The following is a 25,575-nucleotide window of genomic DNA, read 5'->3' on the forward strand; positions in this document are numbered from 1 at the left end:
ACTTACCTGGCTCCCAGCAGTAACCATGCTTGCTCCCCCCCCCCAATTCTCCACACCATGATCCAGAAGTTGTGGATAGGTGGGGGTCCTGTGTGGATTTTAATAGAAACATTTCTCAGTTGCACAGGAAGTCAATACATTTATTCTAGTAAGACAACATTTAGAACAGGCTCTGCCATAGAGGCATTCCCTGGCATGCATGGGGTCCCCTCCCCTTGCGAAAATCAGGTTGGGAAGAATAATTTGTTCTGTGTGTTTGATTGCAAGATGTGTATGTCATGCCCACAACAGCGTCACCATTTTCTGCCCATGGGCAGAAAAGGCGTTGTAGCCCCTGATCTAAAATATCTCAATGAATTATTGCATCAACAAGGAAAGTTCTTGGGCAATGCACAAGATGTTTGGGGCAACATATAATTTTTCTTAAAATTCCATAACTTTTTCAGTACCATTTTGAGGCATGCCTCTTTTTCCTCTTCAACAAAGTTTTTGCACTGTTAGCAAGGATGACACTGGAATCTTAAAAGTGCCTTCTCCAAGTTGCAGCCCGTCAACTATCATTGAATAAGCTTGACATAATCATTTCTTGAAGAGCTCAAGGAAGTGACAAAGTTTGCCTGAGAGAGGGACCTAGTGGAACTTAAAACTATTGTTGAAGAGCCAAACTGTAGTGACGAACAATAATAAAAAATAAGTCAACATAGGGCCTACAAGTGTACAAAATGTGTTGATGCAGAGTGTGAGGAAGAACTAAGGACCTTTTGTAATCCTAGTTCAGAAGCCTGCAAGGAAAATAGTGCCACCTGGTGACAGAAGGCCATGACTGAGGAAATAAACTTCCAAACATTGTATTAATTTGGTGTGGAGCTTCTGAATGTAGGAAACCCTGTGTTTCTTATGAGGAGGAGTGCCAATTTTCGTGTAGTAAAGGGATACTAATAGCCAGTGCTATAATTCTCACAGTTTGAAGGAAAGGAGGTTGTGATATTATGGCTACACACTGAGAATCAGGGTAGAATATAAAGTTTTTAGTGGGGTATGTCTGTCATAGCTCAATACATTTTCACTCCCTACTTCCCTGACAATTTGTCTTATTCTTAATGGGTCTGGGAAAGGGAAAGGGGGGGGGTAGTCGTGAACAAGTTATAAGAAACAACGAGGCTACTTGCTAAGGTTTCTCCGATTGGCACAAACATATGTTGAAGATGAATAATGGAAAGGCAGGTAATAAATATTTAATTAAAAGTTCATTTGTACTAATATGTGGTATAAAATATCAGTGACCAGAGCCAAAGGAGGCTTTTAATAGTTGCGTGAAGGGGAATATTGTGGTAGGTTCTTTTCTGTTCTTGGGAGCTGGACTAGCCAGGCATGGCATATGGCTGCCAGTGATTGTTCAGCACCATGGACAGTGCTGGAGTGAAGATCAAGCGTAAACCCAGTCTTGCTGGGAAGGAAGGAGCTTGGGCTGTTGCTCCAACACTAGTTCAGGTAGTATTTGAGGATATATTGGTATTCCTGTTGCATTCCTTATTATAAAGGAATTTGCATTTTATCTGAAAACCATAACCATGTTTACTAGAACAGATACCTAGTGCAACCCTAATGACAACTGATCAGAAAATGCTCTTATCAGCAGTGTGAGCCAGCATGGCCAATGGTCAGAGACAATGGGAGTTGGTGGACACCAGGTTAGGGAAGACTGTAAGGCACATTAACCTTTCAGGGCGTGCAATAGCTGTATATCTTTAGCACTTAAAATGTTTAATACAAAGGGGGAAACAGTATATTCATTCATTCAAAATTCTTTATAAAGCACCTATATTTGCACAAGTCTCTAAGTGTCTTTCTTTCTTTCTTTCTTTCTTTCTTTCTTTCTTTCTTTCTTTCTTTCTTTCTTTCTTTCTTTCTAACAATTAGAATAATTTTCTGGCTACTTGGCATTGATTGGGTTTCTGCTGCAAAATTTCAAATATAAGGTTGTTGTTTTTTAAAGAAAACCATCAACATCATCATCATCATCATCATCATCATCATCATCATCATCTTTTCAATGAAATACACTGCTGATTGTAAGAGATAATATAAAGTTTTAATTCTCAGGGGCCTTTTTGTTACCAGAATAGATTAACAACCACGGAGCTAGATCTTAAAAATCCCTTCTCCAAATTGCAGTAAGAAGCTAGTAAAAAAATACAATGTAAAAAGATAATAAAAAAAACACAGAGAGGTTTAAAACTTCAGTGAGAAATGTCACTGGCCCTTGAACTTACGTGGGGCAACTTACTTGGGGCTTTTAGTTTTGGGGCTCTGAAATTCTTCTGTTGTTTTCATGGGGAGAAGCTTCCTTGTTTCTGTCTTATTTCTCCTTGTTTGCAATTCAGTTAGAGTCCGCAGAATTCCTCAGGTATTTAGCACTTGCAATTTTTTAGGTATTTAGCACCCAGCCACTCCAGATTTGCTTCAAACTACCTCTTTAGGCTCAATTTCTGTAGCAACTCTTATTAGAAAGTGTTTTGTGTATCAGATAGCACAGCATTCTCACATCGGCCACTAGTCAATTAGAGCAATTAGAGGTGTCACTTTTCTTGCTTTGTGTGGCTTGTTCAGAAACAAATCCCATTTACTTTACACCTCTGTTTCCTTCTGACCTGCTCCGAGCTACTGCTGAGACTTGCAATTCTTTTTGTCGTGCACAGTGCTAATCTATGAGAAGTGCAGCATGTCGGAAACTTTGCATATTAGAGTGGCGATCGTGGTTTTATGGCAAGCTTCTCCTTGAGCTCTCGTGTCGTGTCCAATTTCTGGGAGGCCATTTGTCATGCTATGCGTAGGTCTCTTTATCACACACCTGGCTTTCTGAAGGCAACACAGCCACCCAGGAGCAAGCATCAGTCGGTATGCAAATTGGCTTTGAAAATGTTTCACATGGCTGTCCTCTTGTTCTGCCTGTTTTTTGGGTGATGCTACCGATTTTGAAAGGCAGGGGCTGATGGCCATGAGTGCTGCATGTTCTGAGTGACATTACGGTTGTCGAGCTGCATTAATGTTCAAATGCTGGGCATCCGTCTATTTCTGTTCCCACCCTTCAAACTAAGTGTGACAGCCCTTCCACCCCTCTGTGGCATTCTGCTGAGGAGCTTTTTCAGATATTTTGAAGCTGATGCTGCATTTTGGAGATGGAGGGAGGAGAATTGAGAAGAGGCTCATCAAACTGTTTTTCACCGAAGGCCAAATGATGATGCTGTTTATGTGGCATGTATTAAAATCAGAGATCTACTTTGGAAGGGTTTGGACAGAGCTTCTCTTTTTTGTACTGTTCCATCTTAAGTGGCGGTAAACTAAAGGTAAAGGACCCCTCCCAGTTAAGTCTAGTCATGAATGACTCTGGGGTTACTGTGCTCATCTCGCCTTACTGGCCGAGGGAGCCAACATTTGTCCGCAGACAGTTTTTCCGGGTCATGTGGACAGCATGACTAAGCCGCTTCTGGTGAAACCAGAGCAGCGCATGGAAACACCGTTTAGCTTCCCGCTGGAGCAGTACCTATTTATCTATTTGCACTTTGACGTGCTTTTGAACTGCTAGGTTGGTAGGAGCTGTAAGTGAGCAATGGGAGCTCACCCTGACATTAGGATTTGAACCCCAACCTTCTGAATGGCAAGCCCTAGGCTCAGTGGTTTAGACCACAGCGCTACCCATGTGCCATGGCAGTAAACTAGGAACCCCAAAATTACTGCCCAGCAAATATCCAACAGGCATCAAACTGCATCTTCTACCTGCTCCACCTCATGTCATGTATGATGTCAAGTGTGGGGGAGGTGGGTGTGGTTTTGGGGGGAAATGACCAAGTAAACCAAATGGGAAGCCTAGTGGACCAAATTTGACCCATGGGCCAGAGGTTCCCACACCTGTGGGGTAGAACAATGGAGGCACCTAATAATAGGCAGGGAGCTTCAGCACTTCTTCCCACACTAATGTTCAATCAGCTATTCCTTTACATCAGTAAGAGTCCAACTAGAAGCTGTCTTTGTGTGTGTGTGTTTTTCATCTTGAAGCCTTTTCATTCCTGCCCCCTCTTCAGTCACGCAAACTGACAGCATGGATTTGAAAATGCAAGCTGAGCAAACACCGTCAGAAAACTTCCACTGTTATCCAAACCCTTGTGCACTTATATACTTGCTGATGAGGTTGTGTGCTTCTTCCTGCTACAATATTTTTGGGGTAATTGTTCTGTCCCTACAAGTCTTTTTAACATGCATTTTGGGTACAGCCTATTAGCTGCTATTTTGAACTAATGCATTTCCTTTAGTCATGCAAACATGATAAACATTAGGTAAGCCAGAAGACTGTCTAAACTTCCAGATAACCATAATCTGCATTTTTTAATTAAAAAAACCCACCCCGGTGTGGATTATTTATAAATACTAAATTTATAAATATTGTAAAAACCTTATTTGCAATTGAGAAAAACCATGCACATTGACTGCAAAGTGTGGCAGCAGGTTCCTATATGGGATCATTTTTAGGTTCGCTTGTGATTTTTCATCTTTTTCCAAAAAGTTAAGTTTCTTGAGCATGGCAGAACTGTATAAAAAGTTAATTTTTTTAGAAAAAAAAAGTCTTGGGAGGGAGATTTTGGGTCCCCCCCCCAAAAAAAACCCTCTACCACCCATGAAAAGGAAGAAATAAATCTTAATGATTTGTAATGCAATGGAGCTATTATAGAGTAGTATCTCTGGCAGAAAAGTCATGAGACGACTCCTAGAAAGCAATTATGTCTTGATTTACCCTTCTCACTATCTAGGACAGGGATGTAGCATGCAATTTTACTTTATTTTTTACCTGTGGTTGCCTTCTATCCTCCAAACTGTATGATGCATGGTATGTATGTATGTGAGATGCATATGAGATTTACCTAGGGCTTGCCGATCGGAAGGTCGGCGGTTCGAATCCCCACGACAGGGTGAGCTCCCATTGCTTGGTCCCAGCTCCTGCCAACCTAGCAGTTCAAAAGTACATCAAAGTGCAAGTAGATAAATAGGTACTGCTCCAGCGGGAAGGTAAATGGCGTTTCCGTGTGCTGCTCTAGTTTTGTCAGATGCGGCTTAGTCATGCTGGCCACATGACCTGGAAGCTGTCTGTGAACAAATGCCGGCTTCCTCGGCCTATAGAGCGAGATGAGTGCCGCAACCCCAGAGTCGTCTGTGACTGGACCTAACGGTCAGGGGTCCCTTTACCTTTATCTTTAGGTGTAGTTAGGACTGCACTATAAGAGGATTTTGATATCTGATTCATGGTACCAATCAGTGTTATGCCAGATTAGAAGCAGGTTCTCTTTGTCATTTAAATTTGTTCAAAGTGTTCCTATGCCATATCGTGATGAAATGTCTCTTAAACCAAGGCTGGATGAGTGATATATATAAAATAATGTTGCTCTTATAATATTAGGAAATGAATTGATGCTAGTCAGAGATTTAAAAAGAGAAAATTATCCCTTTTTGGATTTGGATGCTGAATATTAGAAAGTGTAGGATGAAACTGTCATAAGCCATGAGTCCATCCAACTCAGTATCTCTGCTGACCGGCAGAGGCTCTCTAAGGCCTTTAACCAGATTCTTCCCCAGCCCTACACCAAGATGTCAGGGATTGGGACCTTTTGCATGCATGGAGCTCTGCTGGTGAGCTGCATCTTCACCTAATTTTGGATTTTCTGAATATTGTCTGTGCATTGCAGAGGAAGATCAGTTGTTGGATGCAACTGATGTTGTTTAGCTGTTCTTCTTGAATAATCCCTTGATAAACTTCTGCCGAACCAAGGTTTCCCAGAAAATAGCTTGAAATGGTTTTAAAAGTTGGCATATGGCATATGCCATTGGTAAATAGCATAGATGGTTTGTCATAATTGATGGTTGGCATGCATTCATTTTTAACACTAGTTAGGTTTTGACAATGATAATGTGGCGGGGGGAAGAATTCTAGCAGGAACATGAGATGGTTATTGGTATTTAACATTTAACAGTTATGAGATTTCATGTTTGAAAATAAAAACAATTGAGAAACATAATACCGGTTGTCACAGTGGTGCTGGTGGCTACTCTAGAGTAACGACTCCTCACAGCTCTGCATATTATCCTTTTATTTAGTGCAGTCTATTTACAGTGCTGAAACAGTGCTATGTACATGTTGTCAGTCGGGTGCAGAACCTCCGAATGGAGATTCCCGCGTTTTCCTCCAGCAAAGTTGCCTGGGGATACTGAATCTCTGCCCACGACGTTTCCTGCGCAATTCCGGGGTCACTGGGATCGGTCTTCTTCCTGCGGCTTCCCTGCTTCCCCCTTCCGTTCCCAAGCCGCGCCTTGGCTCAGCTACCTTGCCCGAGCCCTGGCTCCTACTTCCTGATTCCTCACTAGAGACATCCCCCTCCCCGCTCCCACTTGCGCTTGGGGAAGAGCTTGTGGATAAGATGGGAGGCGGCTGTCTATAACTTCTGTCCCTCACACCGGTATAACTTAAAGCATTTTTACTTTGCAATCAGGAAACATGTTTACTTTTCACTTTTAAAACCCCTCATTCATAACTTGGAATTGAGATTTTCAAAAATACATCTAATTTTTCATGCTTGCAAATATCATTTCTGGTACTAGATGGGCCTGCACAAAACACAAATACATTTTCTTGCCATTGTGTGTGTGTGTGTGTGTGTGTGTGTGTGTGTGTGTGTGTGTATACACCTCTCTGACATGTATAGCACATGTATAAATAAAATCCTGACTTGCTATTATTCATTTAAAAAATTGGCCGGACTGCTTATGTGAAGAATGTTACTTCAGACAGTTGGAGAAGAGAAGATATATACATTTTTCAGGAATGTATAGCAGGAGATGGGAATGCTCTTTCTAACAGCTGAGATATTGATGGAGCCAGCAAGCTCATCCTGTTATCAGGGGCAGCCCAGACACAAATGTAGCAAGTTAGAAAAAAGCTCTTCTCTAGGTCAAATATTTCTTTCTCATATTACTTATGGAGGAATCAACTTCAGGAGTTTATCTTTACAGCACATAATTGGTAATTTTCCCCTCCCCTAAAAGACAGGCAATGTCAGCATCTCTCTTTACAGATGCTCCATATACTTTCACGGTCATAAGGCTTTGCCAATGACAGGTCAGGAAAATGCAGTCTGCATCTAAGGCCTTCCTGATCTGAATTGCAATATACCGAATCCTTAAATCTCCTTTGCAGTTCTTCAAGGGGGGGAAAAAAGCACAGAAGTTGAGGGCAAGGCAGCAAGGTGGATGGATGTTGATTGATTTTGCTGGAATACAGAAATAAGGACAGGCTGTTCCTTTTTGGGGTGACAGCCTGCTATATTTGGCAATATTACCATTGCAAGTGTTACATTTTTAGAGCAACCATATGAATAAGAAGAAGAACACCCTGCAGTTTTAAGAGGAAAGTTAATGCGGAATGGCCAGATTTTATACTCTGGCACAACTAGTGAATATCAGAAATGTACATCATTACAGAACACGAATGCCACTTGTTGCATCCCACCTGAAGTTCCTTAAAGATGTATAGAATGGCAGGTTATTCCCCCACCTGTTAACTCTATGATGTTCTGAATAGACCACTCTGAGTCAGTTCCTTTCTGTCACCCCAACCTTGGCTTGGCCAAGTGCAGTTGGGAAAATGTATTCAGTTGTCAATAGATGTCTCCTCCAGAGTATCTACTCATACCCAGTTGAAAGGTTGAAGGTGTATATTGTAGGAAGTTGTAGTGTGGCAAGATGAGTGAGCCTTAGGGGAAGGTGGGCTTGGTCGATCTCAGGAGCACCCCTTAACTGCCTCTACCTACACAACACCAAGCCCTTAAGCCAGTGGAACAATTTGTGGCCCTAGGGTAGGCATAGGCAAACTCCGGCCCTCCAGATGTTTGGGACTACAATTCCCATCATCCCCAGTGGTCAGGGATGATGGGAATTGTAATCCCGAACATCTGGAGGGCCGGAGTTTGCCTGTGCCTGCCCTAGGGCTACCTTGGTCTTTCATTCAAGTGGTAAGATGGGAAACACCATGGAGGGGAGGGGTTTGCAGAGAGAGACAAAAGAGGTGCCCCACCCACCTTTCATTCCTGCCCCGCCCACTGCCAGCATGTAAGTTTTAGCATTTAACCCTAAGACAACACAGTCGTTGACTCAAACAGTTTGCACTCCCAGCATCTATCAGTAACCAGGCATTCTGCAGCTTTTACAAAGGAAATGAGGGAAGCGCTAATAGAGGATAAGATAATGATGTCTACTGCTCATGTAGACTACCTGCTGCCTCCATGATCAGAGGGGATGTGCCTCTGAATGCCATTTGCTGGGAGAGTGCTGTTTACACGTAGGTCCTGCCTGCAGGCTTCCCATACCATCTGGCTGGCCAATGTGAGAAAGGGATGCTGTACTAAATGGGTCCTCAGTCTGATCCAACAGGGGTGTTCTTGTGCTCATTGATCTGCTTTGACCCTTTTGTATTTAAGCTTGTTTTAAGCATACCTTGAGCGTACAGCTTGATCACTTCATCCAAAAAACTAGATCCACAGGAGTGAAACTATTTTACCGCATTGGCCCGAATATAAACCGCATGGTTTTTTTCTAAATTACGACTGTGAAAAAGTTAAAGTGCTGCTTAAATTCGCAACCGTACAAAAATTGACTTTTATGATATCGCTGCTGAAACAGACATGCAGTAAAATGGAATAGGTGTGAGTGCCTGCAGAATTTTAGGGAAGCGGCTTATATTCGGGTATTGTCTTATTTCTCTCTCTCTCCCCCCCCCCAATTTTAAAGGTGTGGTTTATTTTCAGGTGTGGCTTATATTTGGGGCAATACGGTACTAAATGAAGCTATTTTTTCTCTCCCTCTTTTCACCTTTTCTTAGGGGCATATGTGCTACAGGTCAAGGCAACCGATGCTGATGACCCGACCTATGGAAACAGTGCCAGAGTGGTTTACAGCATCCTTCAGGGACAGCCATATTTCTCCATTGATCCCAAGACAGGTAATGAACATATTTGCCAGGGAGAATAGTATTGCTTCCCACTTTCAAATATCAAACTGATTAGATGCCCACCTGGACAGTCTTTATCCGATTACAGTGGAAGAAAAGGTGACAGTATTATTGTTTGTAGGAAAGCATCAGCTGTTTCCCATTAGCACAAGGTAAGTAGCATTGCCTTTTCAGAATTCAACAAATGTAAGGATTGCTCTGCTGAATCAAAATAAAGGTCTATCAAAGAAATGAACAGGCAGTGTTCCATATGGGAAATTTTGTAAAACAGCTTCCAGGTGATTTTGGTAAGGGACGGATGGATCAGCCACTTCACAGTCCATGCCAGTTTCCCATGTGTTAATTCATAAGGCTGTTCACTGTTTTTTTTTTGTTTGTTTGTTTGTTTTGGCATTATCCTGGGTGATTACCACAAAAAAGAAAACACACATATAAATGCATTTTCAAAAATATATTTCTGGATGTATTTTCTTACAGAAATATGCATGTCTAAAGATTTTTATTTTATATGTATTTGGGTACTTTTCTGTGCCAAGAACTGCATTGCAAAATTCAGCACATGAGATCTGGAGGATGAGTGCATTCTGAGCCATTCATTAGTCCAAGCATTGTGGACTGGGTCACTTTCCATTAGAATTTATAAATAAATAATTCTTCAAATGCTGCCCACAAAAGTTCAAAAAATGGGTGCAGTTACCATGTTTTAAATTGACACATCTGTGTGAGCCACTTCACAAAAATAATTTCACAGGTAGAATGGCACCCATGCAATTCTGATTTCCAACCACTGTTATACGACTAAGTTATTGCACCAATTCGCCAATCACTTAAACATTTAAGGTTGCTTTATACCAGATAACAGCTGACTATTTGTTATAGATGTCCCTGACTCGAGTTGCAATCCTAAGCAACTTCATAGCAAGTTAGGTGGGAGACCTCCTGTATGCCGCTTCTCCCCTGTGAATGCCTTCCCCACCCCCACCTCCCAAATATTGTGATTGCTACATAATAAACACAATCCCCATGCCGCCTTATTGAAACATAATAGCTGTTTTCAAAATTGGTGCACATCTTGCTGAATTGTATCATTTCCAGCAGATAAGGGCTGGAATCACAAGTTTAAATATTTCCCTGTATAAAAGACCCATTGAAATGGAAAACTAGCATGTCGGGGAAGAGGGTAACCACCCTGACATGCTAGGTTTCTGTGTACAACCCCCCCCCCATCTTCTGATTAAACATTTATGCGTCAGCAATTTGAATCTGACTTCTCAAAGAGATGCACCTCAGAATTCTACTGTGGCTTATATAGCAGACCAACTCCAAATGCTACATTGGGACAACATATTAAACAAAGGTTTACTGTGATGCAAATGAACAATGGCAAGCCTCAGGCTTCTGTGCCACCCCACCCCTTCAGCATGGCTGGGAGGAGGCATTTGGGAGCCTTAATTTCTTATTTTGATTAACCACAGTTGGTTATATTATGCCAATCCAACACACTGTGGTTACTTTATGCATGGGTTGTTTGAAACAAGCCACTTTAAACTGTGGGTTACAGACCCTCCAATTGTCCCTGTTTTCCACGGACAGTCCCAGATTTACAGAATCCATTCCAGTTTCTGATTTGATCGCAGAATGTCCCGCTTTTCCTTAGGACATCACTTTTTTCATGGGAGGAATTTTGGAGGGTCTGGAGTTATCCGAACCTTGAGCCATCTGAAGGCAGCCCTGTATAGGGAAACTTTAATGTTTCATTATGTTTTTAAATATGTTGGAAGCCAGCCAGAGTGGCTGTGACAACCCAGTCAGATGGGTGGGGTATAAATATTTTTCTTCTTATAGAATAGGATGTTCCTATTTCCTTGGACAAATATTGGAGGGTATGCGGTTATGAAGCTGACTTCTTTCAACAAACCATAGTTAAGATTAAGCAAAAGATTAAGTTCATCTTCGTGGCAGAACTGGAATGGGAGATGGAAAGGAGAATGCATGAACTTCAGGCTCATTCCTATCATGATAAAGCTTAATTTACTGTGCTATCCAAATATAGACAAAAGGTTTAATATAATATGAAAGCTCAATGTATGGTGATATCCCCCCCCCCTGTTAATCTGGTTTAATCTTACTCTGAGCCAAATTTCCAGCAAGCTATATTCTGCACATGAGTTTTAGCTAGGATCTTCTGAGCATGTGTATAGTACTGCTTGGATGATACAGGAAATGTTTATTAATCTGGAACAAACCAAGATTTTAATGAACATTGGTGTTCAGTGGGAAACCTGCCTTTCCCCAGCTGCTTGCTTTTGGCATTTGTCTGGCCTGGAGGATGGGAGACAAGCAATAATGTCAGGCTGTTGTTCAGAGTCCACTAGATGTGCTGGTAGAGGGACCCAGAAATGCTCCTGGGACAGGATGACAGTTAATTGCATATCTTGCCCTGTGTTCCGAAATGTCACTCCTGCTTCTGTATTTAATAATTCAATGACTTAACCAAAATGCTCTGCACTAAATTCTGCCAATTGTGTGCCTTGAATGCAACGTAAGAAAGAGCTTGCCTGCCTGCCTTCCCCCTTTCTGCAAATGGAATTTCTTTTCCCTGCAAACCTCTCCTTGAATGTCAGATGGAGTATTAAAGACCCTGGCTTCCTGGCTAATCAATGACTGGAGGTGGAAACAGCATAACACTGTCAGTGCAGGCGCTCTAGAGGTCATGTCCTCTGTCAAATATACCCTGTTTTAACAAAAGATGATATCGCAAGTGTGAATCAGAGAGTTTACTTTTTAAATTAGGATGAGGATGTGTGTGTTTTTTCCCCCTTCCTCGGGCTCCAGGGGATAAAAATCACCTCCTTTAATGTTCTTCTTTTAATTAGATCTCGCTGACAATACAGAGGTGTTAAAATCCAGGCTATACGTGTGTTATATAAAGTTTCTGGATGAGATGAATGATGACAACAAAGATTTCCCCAGGATCCCCTGCTCTGCTTCTTTCTGCTTTTGTTCTCAGTGCCACCTTCATTAATTATATTAACTCAGAAGCTGGGGGTTTTCACACTGAAAAAATGCCATGGTCATTGGATATGGGTGGTCTCAAAGCACGGGAGCTTATTCAATCTACTTCTCCTTAAACCACAATAGCCCTATCTGAAAGCCATTATCCTTCTGGGGTCCAGGTAGCTTTACCAGTGATTTGCCTTTCTCCACTACTCCCCATTGGGACTGATCGCTTTCCTTTCCTGTTCTTTATATAAGCTTCTCCTCTGCCTCAAGCTCACAGACAGAGATAGATGAACTGGTTGAGCCCAGAGCTGCTATATCACTAGCTAAGGAACTTGAGCGGGTTCCTGGTATGGAAGCAGAGGTTTTAACTGGCCATAAGCCCGCAGAACCCTAGCTGGAATCCAAAAATCTCATGGGTGGCTTTCCCCTGTATTCCCTATACAAGTCAGCTACTTCTCTGTTCTTCTGTTGGGAAGCTTGCCCAAGAATCCAGGGGGACAGCAGGTGGGAGGCCATAGAAAGGAGAAGTACTCACCCTTTCTCGAGACAGAACATTCACACATCTGTAGTATTGGGGTGCAGCTTCAGATCCCACCACCTGCTTTTGAAGAATCATGATTTTATACATTGATAGTTCCAAGAACCTGGCCATGTGCATATAATGGAAACAGGGATTCCTAGATGATGACGTTTGCAAATGTGTACTACATTGTGATTCTTAAAGTCTAAAAGGCCTGATAGTGGCTGTCAGATCACAAACAATAACACCACTCGTGCCTTCAGAGTGATTGGTTGTTGTTTAGTCATTTAGTCATGACTGGCTCTTCGTGACCCCATGGATCAGAGCAATTAGATTTAATTATTTTAGCGTGTACAGATGATCAGCAGTATGGTTTGTATTCCACTAACTCATACTCAGAGTAGATTAATTGGAATTAATGGCCCTATGTTAGTCATGGTTATTAATTACAATGGGTCTACTCTGGCACCTAAAGGTGTATAACGAAGATCTGATGTTCGATTTGTTTATTTAATTGCTTTTGTTTAGTGCAGTGTTTCCCAAACTTGGGCCTCCTGTTGTTTTTTGACTACAATTCCCATCACCCTGACCACCGGTCCTGCTAGCTAGGGATGATGGGGGTTGTAGTCCAAAAACAGCTGGAGACCCCCAAGTTTGGGAAATACTGGTTTGGTGCATGTATTGATTGAATTCACCAGACATTATATTTCCAGGCTGACTTAGTTGTAGGCAAAGCCCAGATTTTGGTGGAAAGGGGCAAAGAGATTTTGTTGGGCAGATGAATGGGGTAGGGGAGGAAACTGCTTTCTCCTCTTTCAGCAAGGAATGCTGCTACCATGCATCAGCTGATGTGTGGTTGAGAGTGTACTATGCTACAGCAAAAGGAACATTCAGGAGTCCACTTTCAGCTTTCACTTGTTCCTTTGAACCCCTCTTACTTGCCCCATACTTGATGTCATGTATGGGGAGGGCTGAGGAGCCATGTTTTGTCACTGGCATAGATTCCCTACCTTTTCTATATGCCCTCCCTTGAAAAGTACTTCTGATTATTACCAAACAAACAAAACACACCTAATGGTGCCCCCCTCCCCCAATTTAAATAGTTTTTTTTGTTTTTGTTTTTTAAAAAGCTCTTATTTTATAGTCTACTAGCATAAGAGTGGTATGCATCCAATTAATGTTCATTTTCTGTGGACACTGTTCAGTGCCAAGCAATGCTATGATGCCGTGGGTACAGTATTCTGTCTCGTAAATGTTCTGCTACCTCACATAGAAACTTCATTTTGTTTCTTTTAAAAGGTGTTATAAGAACGGCCTTGCCAAACATGGACAGAGAAGTCAAAGAGCAATATCAGGTCCTCATTCAGGCCAAGGACATGGGAGGGCAGCTTGGAGGACTGGCTGGAACTACGACAGTGAACATCACTCTCACTGATGTCAATGACAATCCACCCAGATTTCCCAAGAGTAAGTTCTATCACCTATGAGTAACATTCTAGATGAAAATGGTTGTATTTATTATATCACTCTGGTGAATGTTCCAAATGACTTGTGCTATGGGAGCATGGTTCCACATGGGTCAATTTATAGCATGACATTAAGACAGTTTTTTTGCCAGCGGACAGCTGGTCTAGACATTGTATTCCCCTTGCCCCTGCCCCAATGCATTATCTGTTGCAACATTGTATGAGTCAAGGCCATCACTAGACCATTGACCACACTGGCCAGAGCTGATGGGAGCTGGAGCCCAAAACATTCAGAAGCTACCAGGTTGTGCAAGTCTTCTTTAAATGAAACAGCTGGGTAAGGAAGCTAATCTCAGTTTTGTGGTGAGTGAAACTGTTTCTAGATTGGCTCTGAAATGCTTACTGGAGATTCCTTAAATCTGCTTATCATTAAGCATATGCAGGGTGATTCATAATGAAGTATACAGTTTCAATGCACTATAAAAAAGAAGAATGTAATATATCTTATGCTACCTGTAACAGAATTGTAGGGGAATGCTTAAAGTTTTTTTTTTTAGAAACAGTCACAGCTTGGAGGTTGTTTTCCGAATCACGATCGAAAATGCTGTTGCACAACAGTTACAGATTCCGTTCTGCTCAATTCAAGAACACAACACGCCTTCTCCACTGCAGGCACAGCTATTTTGCCTGACTAGTCATGTGACACATGCACTATCACCTATGTCACTTCCCTCAGTAGTGGAACACAAGCTTTATGAGTACATCTATCTCACAGTTCACAGTTGTAGTCCATGTCATTGGCTGTTACTGTTTTACAGCATCTGGAAACTGTATTCTTCATTATGAATCACCCTGTATTTCTGAAACACCAAAGGAGTCAACATTTTCTGGGTGTATCTCTCTCCCCCCCCCCCACAAACACCTTTCCAATAGTTACCCTGCTTCTCCACAAAGCACCAGATTTCAAAACTGTTATGTACAACATCAGACCTCTCCAAAGAATTCAGGCAGAGGTCTGCATTTTCCCAGATGCCTGGTTTCATATAGTGTTCTCTCCAGCAGTGCTTTTGACAATTGCTTAAAGCAGGCCCTGAATATTGCTTTGTAATGGATGCGGTGGCTTAATAGACTCGGACATTTCCAAGTGCAAAGGGAACAGAGTGCTAGCAAACACACATGTCAAACACTCATTCTCTATTTTATTTTTATTTTGTTCAGCAGAGATGTCATGGGGTTCTTTCTTTACACTTCCAGGGTTCTAATCTTGTAGCTCTGTGGCTGTGAATATAGAGCGGTTTCCTCCTTGGCCAATGCATTTGCCCTCGGAAAAAAACAACACTTCTACCCCGACTTCCCTTCTGCACGCAGCTCAAGTTGAAAACCTTTCACCTCTATCACATAGAATGTCACAAAAGCCAAATAATAGCTGTCAGCCTTTGTGGGAATAGAGAGAGAAATTGTGAGACGCAGACTGGGGCAAGGAAGTAATACTGAACGAGAAAATTTGCATGAGCTACGGCAATCATGTCATGGAATGCTTTGCTGAACTGTAGAGGGTTTAATCAGAAGAGACACTTTAGTGGGAAGTAGGGTAACTTTAGGTGTTTTCACCCATAAAATTGATCCCACATAAACAACTGATACAGCTGCAGCTGAACTAGAATAGCTCTGCAGACAGAGGCAAATTTTGCCTACACCAGGACTTACATTTATCTGGGCTGGAGGGTTTATATTCTCTAGTATGTCATAGATTTTTCATACCGAAAGGGGTGTGAATATAATTTATTGCTTGCTTTTCTCAGTAGATCCCAAATTAATCTCATCTCTGGTTTCTTCAGGTATTTTCTCGTAGGGGCCAGTTAAGAGATTGGCCCAACCATCCTGAATTTCTGACTGTTTCCCTTTGTGGTGGCCCCCTCTGCTGAAAAGCAAGTTGGTGTTCAAAGGGGAGAATGCTTGTCACTTCAGTAGTTTGGAACATGAGCAGGAGCTATTCTTAGGTCTAGGCCGGTGTATGACATCATCAGTGATGACATCTTTAGGAGTATGTATCTTCAGGTCTGAATATGGGGCATCCCATCTCCTGCAGGTTCCTACAACCTCACTGTGACTTCCTATATACCTCATCCTTCTTTTCTTTTCCCAAACTTTCCTAGGGGTAGAGCAGCACTGTGATGAAGGTGTGTGTGTGTGTTTTGTTTTGTGTGTGTGTGTGTGTGTGTGTGTGTGTGTGTGTGTGTGTGTGTGATATGAAGGGGTGCGTCTTGTGTAGCACTTGGGTCTGGCTTTTGCCTTGTTGTGAAATTAGAGGTGCAAAGCAAATCCATTATTATTTTCACTCCCTAAAGCAAAAGTTGTGTGTTGTAACCCAAGTAAATTGCACTTGGAGCAGAAGCATTTAAATGAATAGACATAGACTAATCATGTCTGTTAATTTCAATGGGTCTGCTAGGAGTATTTCTGACATTGGCAACAACGTTGCGTATTTGCATTGAATTTCTAAAGCAAGGTTCTGCTTTAGACTCCAGTTGAACTTGGTTTTATCCTAAGTTGTCTGAAGTGGGGAGGGTCCTGGTATCAGAACCAAATATGATGGTTCCAAATCCTGCCCTCTTGTGCACTCCCCTATCGAGTGGGCTTGTTTCAACAGCTCCACCACCTAATCAATTTTGGAGCTGAATGAGGTTTATTCCGCCCCCCAGTCATTTTCAGTTTTTCTTCCACTTTCCCCTCCCTCACCCTGTTCCCATTCCCTAAGAGTTCACTCTCAGAGTTCCAGCAGTTGAGGATTTTTCTCCCACTTTCTTTGGTCAAGTGAAGTTGGTACTCATGTTTCATTTTTGATGTAACAACAGCCCACACATGGAGGTTGTGCCGCTTCCATTTCATTCATCTGGGGAACAAATTGTACAACTCAGAGCCCAGATGAAACAAGTGAAATCTCACCACATCAGAGAGAGCTCTAGTTTTAAAACTTTCTCTCTGGGGAAAGGAGAAATGTTGAGTCGCCACAGAGTATAACCTCCAGTGGAATTGAAAATGAAGGTTTCTCTGTCAGTGAAACTTCCATGGAATTTCAAGGAAAGCTATAAAGAGTTTTATAAGACTGACGATAAACTTATCAGGCTGGTTGCACTAATTGAAAATAATCTCTGTTCATAAGCATTAAAAAATAGTTTTATGTATGCAACTGTCTTAACTATTTTTATATATGTTAACTGTTTTATATATGTTATATTTTAAGTTGTTTCGGCATGCCTCAAGGGAAGGAGTCATAACAGGAGGTGGTGGTTAGAATAATAATAGCAATGGGTGAGGAATATAAATCTATTTATATTAGCTTGTAGTATTACCACTATGTGCTACAATTAAGTGGCGACTCAGTTCATTTCCCTCCCCCCACAAGGAAGTCACTTACATTCAAAGCACCTGTGTGATTTCTGCCTTGCATCCAGCTGTTATGCAGTTTAAATAGCTGCATATGAAATCATTCCATTCATTTTCTCATTTTATTTTTATTTTATTATGATTATAACACCCTTGTGGCTTAAAACAATAAGTTAAAACAACAATATCAGCAATAAAGTATCACAACCAACAGGGGAGCAGATCCAGATCCAGTGTAACATAGAAAGTAATAGATATAAAAGGCATATCTTCAATTATCTTCAAAGTGGTGAGCTACTTTAGAGAAGGAGTTTGAAAGACAGGGTCCCATGGATGTTAAGATTGGGGGCCACCCTTAGATACTTGGGAGGGGCAGTCTAGGAGAGGACATTGTCTGTGGAATTCCCTGCCCAAAAGGTGCATCTACCGCCTTCATTACATAGGTTTTGCTTTTTAAATATTTTTTTTAAAAAATTGATTTTAAATAATAAAAATTATGAACAACAATTCAAAGTCCGAATATCGAGATTACTCTGAATCTCCTGACTCCCCCCCCCAATCCCTTCCATGATAATATTTACAACTGCATATCAATATTTATCCAATTTTTAATCCGTCTAAATTATCCATTCTTTCTGTTACTTTGCAAGTGTGGTTAATATCCTGCCAATGTTTTAACTTGCTTGCAGTGGTCTCGTAAGTACATCATAAACTTTTCCCATTCTTTTTAAAAGTTCTTGTCTTCTTGATTTCTGAGCTTCCCAGTTAATTTTGCCATTTCGGCATAGGCCATCAACTTGGATTGCCATTCTTCTCTAGTTGGGGTTGTTTCTTCCTTTCATCTCTGGGCTAGTAGTATCCATGTGTTATCACGTACAGTAGCAGTCTTTTCTGGTCCTTTGGTATCTCGGTACTTGTGATTCCTAATAAGAAGGCTTTTTGTTGTTGTTGTTGTTGTTGTTGTTGTTGTTTTTACATTACATAGGTTTTGCTAGCACACCAGGAAGAAAAGTGAATAAACAGGATCTGCAAAACAAATTAACTCATCAGAGTCAACCAATATAACCAAATCAAATTACCTTTGGCCAGGTGTTCATTAGTAAATGGGGGTGAATAGCATTGCCATAGGCTGAAGATGCACCTAGTCACCCAGGTGACTTTGATATCTGAGAGACACATATATTAGGATTCACCCTATTCTTCTGATTGTGAATGGGTTTTTTAAACTGATTTCAATGCTGCACTTCATGTTGTTGTAATCCAGCCTGGAAACTTATGATAAAGGGTAAGAAATTCAACCAAATCAATCCACCAATCAATAGATACTGCAAAATCTCCATCCACCTTACCGCTAATGGTTGATGAAACTCAGAGAAAGGCTCGGAAGATGATCTTAATAATCAGACAGGTTGATGCAGTCATTTAAGAAGCTACATCATAAGCCATTTTGGATGCTAAGGCACTTTAATCATGATGGCGAGACTGTAGACTACTTCCAGACTCTTCCTTACTCCCTCTCCAAATACTGAGAAGGTACCCTTTGGCTTAGGGCAGGCATCCCCAAACTGCGGCCCTCCAGATGTTTTGGCCTACAACTCCCATGATCCCTAGCTAAGAGGACCAGTGGTCAGGGATGATGTGAATTGTAGTCCAAAACATCTGGAGGGCCGGAGTTTGGGGATGCCTGGCTTAGGGCTTAGAGCAGTGAAGGAGAGCCTGTCACTTTCCAAATGTTGATGGACAACAAACACCTACCATGCCTCACCACTGGCCAGAGAATGGGAGAATGGAGCCCAACAACATATGGGAGGGGGCAAAGGTTCCCTGCCACCCTCTTGGGCATCATTCACTCATGACAACTGCATCACCTTACTTCATGAGCGGGCCAATCCTGGGTGTAAGTACCAAAAAAAGTAGCCTTCTGGGGGCATGGTATGGCTGCACCAGAGAGCGGGAACTTAAGAGGGACCCTAAGCCCATTCACTTTCATTGTGTGACTTGCAACCTGGTGTATAACGTTATTTCAAAGGCTTGTTTTCCCTCTGCCTAGCTTAGGCAGAGTGGCAGCAACAGCATCATGCTGATTGGAACTGGTGTTTTTTATGCCATCTTACTGCATACCAGCTTGCTTTAGGCCAGCTTCTTGTCCATAGGATTCCTCCTCTAGTCTGGGAGATGTGAGTTAGGTTGGTTCAGTTAAAAATGTAGACCAGATGAAATTCTACTACGCCATCTCTCATTTTGGCATGCCCAGGGTGGAACTTGGACCCTAACAGAGGAAATTAGACTTCAGCTCCCCTAAGCCTCAGCCAGCATGGGCAATGTTCAGGGATGATGAAAGCTCTAGTTCTGGAGCAACTGGAGGGCCACAAGTTTCCCATCTCTGCACAGCTGGATCTGACAAGGTGAGAAAGAAACCCACCATTTAACAGTTGGGATAAGGCAGCATTCTGTGATCAATTAGAAGGGTTGGAAAATTATTTAGGTCTGGGAAAAATAGACCCCACTGTTGTCAAATATACTGTGATCAACTCTAGAGCTGCTACAGCTTATTTATAGCAGTTTTGATTCATCTTCTTCAGGAGGAGAAAGATTTACTTACACATTTAAACAGTGGAAGATGTATAATTAACTGAGATAAATGATACATTGTGGAACCATGAAAATTAAGTGAAGTTAATTCATGTTTTGCAGTATTTTTGTTCCATAACTTCTTCATCGCCTTAATTCTTTGTGTTGAAAGAGAGAAAATGAAAGCATTTAGCTATATAATGTCTTTTATGCAATGCAATATATGTCATAGGGATATTTGGATTCAAAGACCCACTAACACCACAAAGATAAATATCCTACTGAGAGACAAAGATCAAAAAGAAGAAAACAATCGCTATGAACATTAATTAATTGCATTTTCCCCATTCTAGTTCTAGCAAATCATAATCCACCTTAACCTAGCAAATCATAGTGGGAAGAGCTTTTCTTGGTTGAAATAATGGAAGACCCATAATTCTCCTTTCTTTTATACTGGAAATAGCTAGCAATTCAGGTAAAGAATGGTTTTTCCAAAAATGATTTCCAGATCAATAAAGATTTTATGGTTTGCCCTGATATCATGTCATGTAAGTGAGTGGTTTGAAATTGTTTGCATAAAAGGAAAATAAATGGAGAACAGGATGGTTTATGATATTATTAAAAAGATACACAGACTTTTGCCTTCCAGAAGTCCACGAAAACATAAAGGCTTTTTTTAAAAGCCCTATTCTTGCACCGCTCATTTAAAGTTTAGTGGTCTTCATATAAGAATCTGATCATACATTAAAATCAATTTCTTCTTTCATTGCTGCTGCAGCTGTTGTTAATTTATTAAATTTCTAGGCAACCTTTCCTACCAAAGGAGCTCAGTGGAGTGAAACAGGCACTATAGAAAGCCCAGAACTTTTTTGCACACTCTGTTCAGATATGGTTTTCAAACTTTCTTCCCTGAGGGAACCCTTTTTGCATCAACTTCCAGATAATATTGCTTGACTTTCAGCCAAAGAAACCCTGGATTATAGCATCTAGATCAAGGGAAGTAATAGTACCACTGTATTCTGCTCTGGTCAGACCTCACCTGGAGTACTGTGTCCAGTTCTGGGCACCACAGTTCAAGAAGGATACAGACAAGCTGGAACGTGTCCAGAAGAGGGCAACCAAAATGGTCAAAGGCCTGGAAACGATGCCTTACGAGGAACGGCTTAGGGAGCTGGGTATGTTTAGCCTGGAGAAGAGAAGGTCAAGGGGTGATATGATAGCCATGTTCAAATATATAAAAGGATGTCATATAGAGGAGGGAGAAAGATTGTTTTCTGCTGCTCCAGAGAAGCAGACACGGAGAAATGGATTCAAACTACAAGAAAAAAGATTCCACCTAAACATTAGGAAGAACTTCCTGACAGTAAGAGCTGTTCGGCAGTGGAATTTGCTACCAAGGAGTGTGGTGGAGTCTCCTTCTTTGGAGGTCTTTAAGCAGAGGCTTGACAGGCATATGTCAGGAATGCTTTGATGGTGTTTCCTGCTTGGCAGGGGGTTGGACTGAATGGCCCTTGTGGTCTCTTCCAACTCTATGATTCTATGATTTGGGGCTTGTGCTAGGGCACAGGAGCAAGTCAGCAATAATACATGCAGTGCCAGCCTCTGTCTTGGTGTGCCTTGGGACAGATGGGCATAGTCTCACCTTGCAGGTGTTTTACTCTCCCACAGTTCAAGCATGTCCACATCTCCCGTCTTCCTTCATTGCTTGGTTCCCAGCCTGCCCCCTCCTGTGCCAGGCAGATTGCCAGAATTTGTGGATGATGACACCTATGGACCTAAAATAGACAGATTTGTCAATCATTGGTAGTGGTGGACAAGTTGTCCTTCACAGAAGCTTGTCTACTGTTGCTGTTCTATTAATTAAGGAGTTCTTGGTAAGCTACTGAGGGACTCCTGGACTCCCAGTCAGAAAACCATTATCCTAGGACCTGACACAGTTTAACCAGTAGCAGGTGTATTTGTCTTTTCAACAATTGTTGGACTGTGCATGATTCTGTTTTTTGTTTGCAGCAGCAGCAAAATAAAGCTGATGCTATTCTAGGCTGCATCAACAGAAGTATAGTGTCCAGATCAAGGGAAGTAATAGTCTTGCTCTATTCTGTCTCGGTCAGACCATGCATGGAATACTGTGTCCAATTTTGGGCACCACAATTTAAGAAGGATGTGGACAGGCTGGAAGGTGTGCAGAGGAAGGCAACCAAGATGACCAAGGTCTGGAAACCAAACCTTATGAGGAATGGTTGAAGGAGCTGGGTATGTTTAGCCTGGAAAAGAAGGGACTAAGAGGAGACATGGTAGCCATATCCAAATATTTCAAGAGCAGTCACGTGGAAGAGGGAGAAAGTTCGTTTTCTCCTGCTCTGGAGGGTGGGACTCAAACCAATGGCTTCAAGTTGCAAGAAAGGAGATTCCAACTAAATATGGGGGGATGGGACTTTCTGACAGTAAAAGCTGTTCAACAGTAGAACAGTCTCCCTTGAGAGGTTGTGGATTCTTCTTCCTTGAAGGTTTTTTAAGCAGAGGTTGGATAAGCATCTGTCATTGATGCTTTAGCTGAGATCCTGCCTCGCACGGGGGGTTAGACTATATGACCCTTGGGGTCCCTTCCATCTCTACAATTCTATGATTCAAAATTGAGTTCTGTATGAAATAGCATACACAAGATGGAAGTTAGCACTGGTCGAAAATGCAAAACGTGACTCATATGTTGTTAGAATAAGAAGAAGAGTTTTGATTTGATATCCCACTTTATCACTCACTACCTGAAGGAGTCTCAAAGCGGCTAACATTCTCCTTTCCCTTCCTCCCCCACAACAAACACTCTGTGAGGTGAGTGGGGCTGGGAGACTTCAAAGAAGTGTGACTAGCCCAAGGTCACCCAGCAGCTGCATGTGGAGGAGCGGAGACACGAACCCAGTTCCCCAGATTATGAGTCTACCACTCTTAACCACTACACCACATAAACTTGGTCGTGTTGACATTCTATAAGCACAGCAAAATAAAAGGTCTGAGGAAGGAATTGGCACCAACCACTTGCCTCTTCTCTGATTTAACCCCACCCCTTTGTTTTATACAACTTTTGAATGAGCCACCTTGTAGCACTTACAGCGGTGGAGGAAGCCTCTCAGGCAACTGGGGCGGGGCGCCCTGCCCATAGGCACGCGCTGCACTGCCCATAGGGATGTGGCTTCTCCTGGGGACGTGATGTGGGTGGCACCCATGATGGCCCGTCCTGTCCGCTGTCCGCCCGCTGCCTCCCCCCCCCAGCTGTAGGCCAGCTAAGGCCCCACGGCACTGTGTCCCTATGGGCGCCGTGTGTTCCGTCACGTCCCTATCGGCGCGGCGGTGATCTGCCCAGGGGGGATTTTGTCACCCTTTCAGGGATGGCACCCGGAGCGTGCTGCCCCCACCGCCCCTGCCTTTCCCCACCACTGAGCACTTATCAGGGTGTTTGCCTGCCTCATGGTCATTAGGCCCTAAATGATGAGTCTTTGTGCATGGATCACCCCAGGTGTACCACACCGAGGCTAGTGAAGAGGGGAAACCTTTCAAGTTGTATGCACAGATTGCATTGCACATGTTGTTATAAATTTCCTACTCTATTAGAAATCTGTTGCCACACAAACATTAGATGATCCACAGGAGAGGCAAAAAGTAAAGCAGTGAACTTAATGAAATTTGACATTTTCCCCCAGTCACTGTTGCCATTTGGGTAACTCCGGCTAAGCAAAAGGCAATTTGTGCATGTGTAAATTACAATGTGTTTCCTTTAAGTAAATCAAGCGTGTGTGACATTTGGATTCAGCTTGCCCTTTCCAATGTTCTCGAATTGACCCTTACCTATGTGACCGCAGCCATAAATCCAAACTTTGCAGATTATGCTGTTCCCATTGCTATTCTTTGGTAGAGCCAAGGAGAAAAATTCTTCTCACTTATCTCATGCTTGAATACATACCCAGGTCCCTTCTAAAACCTCTCCGCAGTTCTCATTGTTAGCTGATGCATCAAAAGTGAAACCTTTAAAAAAAGTGCATGACTGCAGTTTGGCAAAGCTTAGAGCAGCCCTGGGCAAATTGTTTCCTTCCATTCCAAACAGTCCACTATGATGGCAAGCCTCCCGTTTTTCTTGCCTCTCTGAGCTTGCAAAAATCAGGGGTTCGTCAGTAACATGCTAACCACAGTGCTTTGGGCGTTGTAGGTTTGCCTTAGAGAGAAAATTAGCCAAAGCAGTTGTGTGTGTGTACCTGTATGTGTGCATATATATTAAGGGGAAAACAAGTTGAGCAGTTAATGTGCATAACAGCAAGGCATTGTTATCTGTAATCTGCCCATGAAGAAGGAATTTTGAACATTTTCCAGTCAACATGCATCAACTACAACAGGTCTTGGGGAATGGGCATATTTTGACTGAATTGTATACATTCTGTGGTCAATGTGCAGAATCTCCAATATGTCATAATCTCCCACTGATCAGTTTGGAAATGGGAAGAAATAGACTTATGGATGAAAGCATGCAAAAGAGACATTGGCCAGAGACTGAGTGATCTCCCCATTCCTATATGTATATATGTCTATGTATGTTTTGTGATACAGGGGACTGTCTTACAACTGTGCAACACCTTGCATTTATCATAACAAAAGTAGACAGGTTTAAATCAGGCTTTGACTGTTGAGATCCCAGGGATGCCGACAGATAATGCTGGAGGGAATTGTAGCAGCCTACTCCTCCACTGTGAATCTCTGCTTATCTTCTATCTCCTTAGCAGCTAATTGTTCCTAGGAATTAGGAAGGAAAGAAAGAACTGCCAGCTCATTTGTCTTCAGGCATCCTCACTTCTTCTTAGTTCACATAGGGTAAAGGATGAAGTTCAGTTCTAATCTGATGTGCTTGTAACAGTAGAGTCATACCTCGTGTTGCATCCGCTGTGGGTTGCTTCAGGGTTTCGCGCGCATGCATGCGCAGAAGCAGTCTATTGCACTTTTGCACATGCGCAAAAGCGCCGCTTGGGTTGCGGACTTTTTGGGGTGCAAACGGCACTCTGGAATGGATCGGGTCCGCAACCTGAGGTACCACTGTATGCATAATGAAATGAAGGTGTCCTTAGAAATTATCATTTCTCCAGTTTTTTGCATTAAAAAGTACAAAAAAGCATCAATTGGGGGGGGATGTGCATAAGAATACCTATATTAAAGAAAAGAACATACATAATGTATCATATGAGAAAAAATGTTGCAAAATTGTGTATATTGAAATAAATAATAATAATAATAATAATAATAATAATAATAATAATAATAATAATTTATTATTTATACCCCGCCCATCTGGCCGGGTTCCCCCAGCCACTCTGGGCGGCTTCCAAAAAAACAGAAATTCTAAAATACAGAAATCCATCAAACATTAAAAGCTTCCCTAAACAGGGCTGCCTTGAGATGCCTTCTAAAGGTCTGGTAATTGTTCTCTTTGACCTCTAGTGGGAGGGTATTCCACAGGGTGGGTGCCACTACCGAGAAGGCCCTCTGCCTGGTTCCCTGTAACTTGGCTTCTCGTAATGAGGGAACCGCCAGAAGGCCCTCGG

At 42.2% G+C, this 25,575-nt stretch overlaps 1 protein-coding gene across 1 annotated transcript in view; it reads left to right on the forward strand.

The window, feature by feature from the left end:
• CDH12 (cadherin 12) overlaps positions 1-25,575 on the forward strand; it is a 241,364-nt gene that overhangs the window by 166,735 nt on the left and 49,054 nt on the right. The window contains exons 4-5 of the mRNA XM_035126166.2: positions 8,921-9,040; positions 13,872-14,039. Coding sequence (XP_034982057.2) covers positions 8,921-9,040; positions 13,872-14,039 — 288 coding nt within the window. The remainder of the gene's footprint in view (positions 1-8,920; positions 9,041-13,871; positions 14,040-25,575) is intronic.

This window comes from Zootoca vivipara, chromosome 8 (genome assembly GCF_963506605.1).
Source record: "Zootoca vivipara chromosome 8, rZooViv1.1, whole genome shotgun sequence".
Classification (NCBI taxonomy): domain Eukaryota; kingdom Metazoa; phylum Chordata; class Lepidosauria; order Squamata; family Lacertidae; genus Zootoca; species Zootoca vivipara.